Source organism: Hylobates moloch, unplaced genomic scaffold, assembly GCF_009828535.3.
Source record: "Hylobates moloch isolate HMO894 unplaced genomic scaffold, HMol_V3 SCAFFOLD_2639, whole genome shotgun sequence".
Taxonomy (NCBI): domain Eukaryota; kingdom Metazoa; phylum Chordata; class Mammalia; order Primates; family Hylobatidae; genus Hylobates; species Hylobates moloch.
In genome coordinates, this window is record NW_026654914.1 from 3033 (window position 1) to 6821 (window position 3789).

General features: G+C 40.6%; 1 protein-coding gene across 1 annotated transcript in view; it reads right to left on the reverse strand.

Annotated features, from left to right (window-relative positions):
* The window catches only part of LOC116465019 (ubiquitin carboxyl-terminal hydrolase MINDY-2-like), a gene marked incomplete at both ends in the record, with an annotated part of 5069 nt that extends 2399 nt beyond the window's left edge, over window positions 1-2670 (reverse strand). Inside the window, one exon of the mRNA XM_032148238.1 lies at window positions 2410-2670. Coding sequence (XP_032004129.1) covers window positions 2410-2670 — 261 coding nt within the window. The remainder of the gene's footprint in view (window positions 1-2409) is intronic.
* Between the last annotated feature and the right edge of the window lie 1119 nt (window positions 2671-3789).

Below are 3789 nucleotides of genomic sequence, written 5' to 3' on the forward strand. Positions count from 1 at the left end.
GGGAGGCTGAGGTGACAGAATTGCTTGAGCCTGGGAGGTGGAGGTTGCAGTGAGCCGAGATCGCACCACTGTACTCTAGCCTGGGTGACAGAGTGAGACCCTGTCTCAAAAAATAAAAAAGGTTGCTGCCTGTAAAGATCTTGTCATATATATAGCATGACTATCTCATGGATCTAAAGATATAAAGAATTTGTCCTTCAAGTTCTTCTGAATTCGTCAACTCTGCTCTTTATGAAGCCTCATGGTCTTGAATCCACCTCTTCCTTGCTGCTTCCAGATAACAATCTCAACACCTTATCTGGACTACTGTGACTATCTATCGCTTTGCCTTCATTCCCCTTCTCCAGTTTTTTTTTTTTCTTTTTGAGACGCAGTCTCGCTCTGTCGCCCAGGCTGGAGTGCAGTGGCGTTATCTTGGCTCACTGCAACCTCCGGTTCCTGGGTTCAAGCAGTTCTCCTGCCTCAGTCTCCCGAGTAGCTGAGACTACAGGTGTGTGCCACCACGCCCGGCTAATTTTTTGCATTTTTTAAATTAAAGACGGGGTTTCACCATGTTAGCCAGGATGGTCTTGATCTCCTGACCTCGTGATTGGCCCGCCTCAGCCTCCCAAAGTGCTGCGACTATAGGTGTGAGCCACCGTGCCCAGCCTGTTTTTTCTTTTGAGACAGACTCTCGCTCTGTCACCCAGGTTGGAGTGCAATGGCACGATCTTGGCTCATTATAACTTCCGCCCCCTGGGTTCAAGTGATTCTGTCACCTCAGCCTCCTGAGTAGCTAGGGTTACAGGTGCGCACCACCACACCTGGCTAATCTTTGTACGTTTAGTAGAGACGGGGTTTCGCCATGTTGGCCAGGCTGGTCTTGAACTCCTGACCTCAGGTGATCCACCCGCCTCGGCCTCTCAAAGTGCTGGGATTATAGGCATGAGCCACCCTGCCTGGCCCAGTATTTTTTATATACAATATAATGCTTAGAAAAATCTCACATATTTTTCTTAACATTTAAAAAACAATACCCCTGTAGAGCTTCTGAAGGAAAATGGGCATGACTTTCAGAACTGTTTTTCAAAGAAAAGTCCTAGAAAGATGCATATTTGTTTGAATTAAATATTCTTTTTTTTGTTTTGAGATGGAGTCTCGCTCTGTCGCCCAGGCTGGAGTGCAGTGGCACGATCTCAGCTCGCTGCAAGCTCTGCTTCCCGGGTTCATGCCATTCTCCTGCCTCAGCCTCCTGAGTAGCCGGGACTACAGGCACCCGCCACCACACCCGGCTAATTGATTTTTATACTTTTAGTAGAGACGGGGTTTCACCATGTTAGCCAGGATGGTCTCGATCTCCTGACCTGGTGATCCGCCTGCCTTGGCCTCCCAAAGTGCTGGGATTACAGGTGTGAGCCACTGCACCCGGCGAATTAAATATTCTTTTGTGTACTTGATACCTGCTCTTCAAATTACCATTATAGACTTAACATATAACACGAGTTGGTCAAATATCTGCCTTCCCTACTAGGCTGCAGCATCTTTAAGGACAGGACTGAATGATTTATCTTTGTATCTCTAGGACCTAATTATAGTGCCAGGAATACAACTCCTCACTGAATATTGGGTAATTGAACAGTCTTTGTGCACTTAAATTGTTGTAAGTAAAATATATGTCAACTGTTTAACATGATCATATTTTTGCCTCAGTCAGGGAAGAATTCACATCACCATCATACTTCTAATAATAAACAGACCTGTGGCTCCAAGACTGCCCAGTTATGGCAGGCAAAAATCTCATCTGTCAAAAAAAAAAAAAAAAAATCTCATCTGTCTCATTTCTAAATTCAAGTTCTATTCACTAGTGCGTCTCCTGCTACAAATGTCTACTACTCCTCCTTACCTTGGCCTCTAAAGTTTAGAATATCCACCCATTATTTATACACTATATGCTACCTTCCAGATTCTCTCTCCTCTACTTTTTCTAACTAGTCAAAATATAGCTCAGATATGTGCTCATCTCTTCACCTCTACCACCCAAGGCTAAGCCATCATCGCTCTTGCTTGGACTGTTTGTCTCTGCTTAGACCTGTTTCCTTCCTATGTATTCTCCAAATAACAGTCTTTTAAAAAGGTAAAGAAGATCCCATCACTTCCGTGTTTAATACTTGACATAGCTTCCCTACTGCAATTAGAATAAAATTCAAACTTCTCACCATGACCTTCACAGTTCAATATGATCTGGCCTTCTGCACCAAAGTACATAATTAATGTACATGTAGAATGATCACTAACTATTCAGGAAGTGTCAGGAAAATTTCACAAGTATATTGATGAATTAATCTTTAGTTGAAAAATTTTGGATAAATGAATTCACATTTGAAAAAAATCAGCATTGTGAGCACTATAAAGAAGACATTACAAATTTACCTGATCTATCTGATCTTGCTGTCCTTTGTATACAGTTTCAGGATCTGAAGGAGGTCGAAGATGAAATTCTGAGTCACAGAAATTTCCATCACCATCTACATTGTGTAGGCTTTCCCAAACAACTTTTTCTTCAGTAAGAAACCCCTGGTCCGTTACCAACAAATACAGTTGACCCTTAATAAGAAGTAACAAAAGAAAAAGGACTGTTAAATTGATCAAAACTAGTAATATAATATTTAAGGAAAGTTTTACAATCTGTATCTTCAGAATACATTAAACATTCCTGTTTAGATCTGTACAACACAACAAATAGACCAAGTAGATATTTTACTTGCTCAAATCCACTTGGCTTTGAATATAGTTTATAATTGGCACACTACACTAAAACAAGAAATAAGAGCTCTTGGCATGTTCAGCTAATGTATGACTTATAAACACCCCTGGGGGGTTTATAATCTCATTTCACAAAATAGAAAAATACCATACAAATTCCTGAAAAATACATTACAGTCACAAAAAATGATACCATGTTGCCTTTTTTTCCAATTAAGCCTATATGACTAATCCAATCCACACCAATTTTCCCTTTCTCTACACCATTAGTTGCTCTTCTTTTATACACCAATAATACTTTGTACCTACTTTGTATTATCAGTGTACTTCTTTTGTATACCAATAATAAATACAATTGTTTTGTACTTATTTTGTAGCACCAAATTGCCCAGTATTGATTGTATTTTCCTGCCTTATCACAAAGACTCTGTACGTTCATACAAATTTTTTTTTTATTTTTAATTTTTGTGGATACATACTAGGTGTATGTATTTGTGGGTTACATGAGATTTTTTTTTTTTTTCCGAGAAGGAGTCTCACTTTGTCATCCAGGCTCAGGCTGGAGTGCAGTGGCGCGACCTCAGCTCACTGCAACCTCCGCCTCCTGGGTTCAAGCGATTGTCCTGCCTCAGCCTCCTGAGTAGCTGGGACTACAGGCATGTGCCACCATGCCCAGCTAATTTTTTGTATTTTTAGTAGAGACAGAGTTTCACTGTGTTAGCTAGGATGGTCTCAATCTCCTGACCTCGTGATCTACCCGCCTCAGCCTCCCAAAGTGCTGGGATTAGAGGCGTGAGCCACCGCGCCTGGCCTACATGGTATTTTGATACAGATATGCAATGCATAATAATCACATGAGGGTAAATGTGGCATCCATCCTCTCAAACATTTATTGCTTGTGTTACAAACAATCCAATTACACTTTTAGTTATTTTAAAAAGTACAATTACATTATTTTTGACTATACCCACAGTCTTGTGTTAGCAAATGCTAGGTCTCAATCATTCTGTTTTTTTCTTTTTTTTTTTTTAACATCCATTAACCATC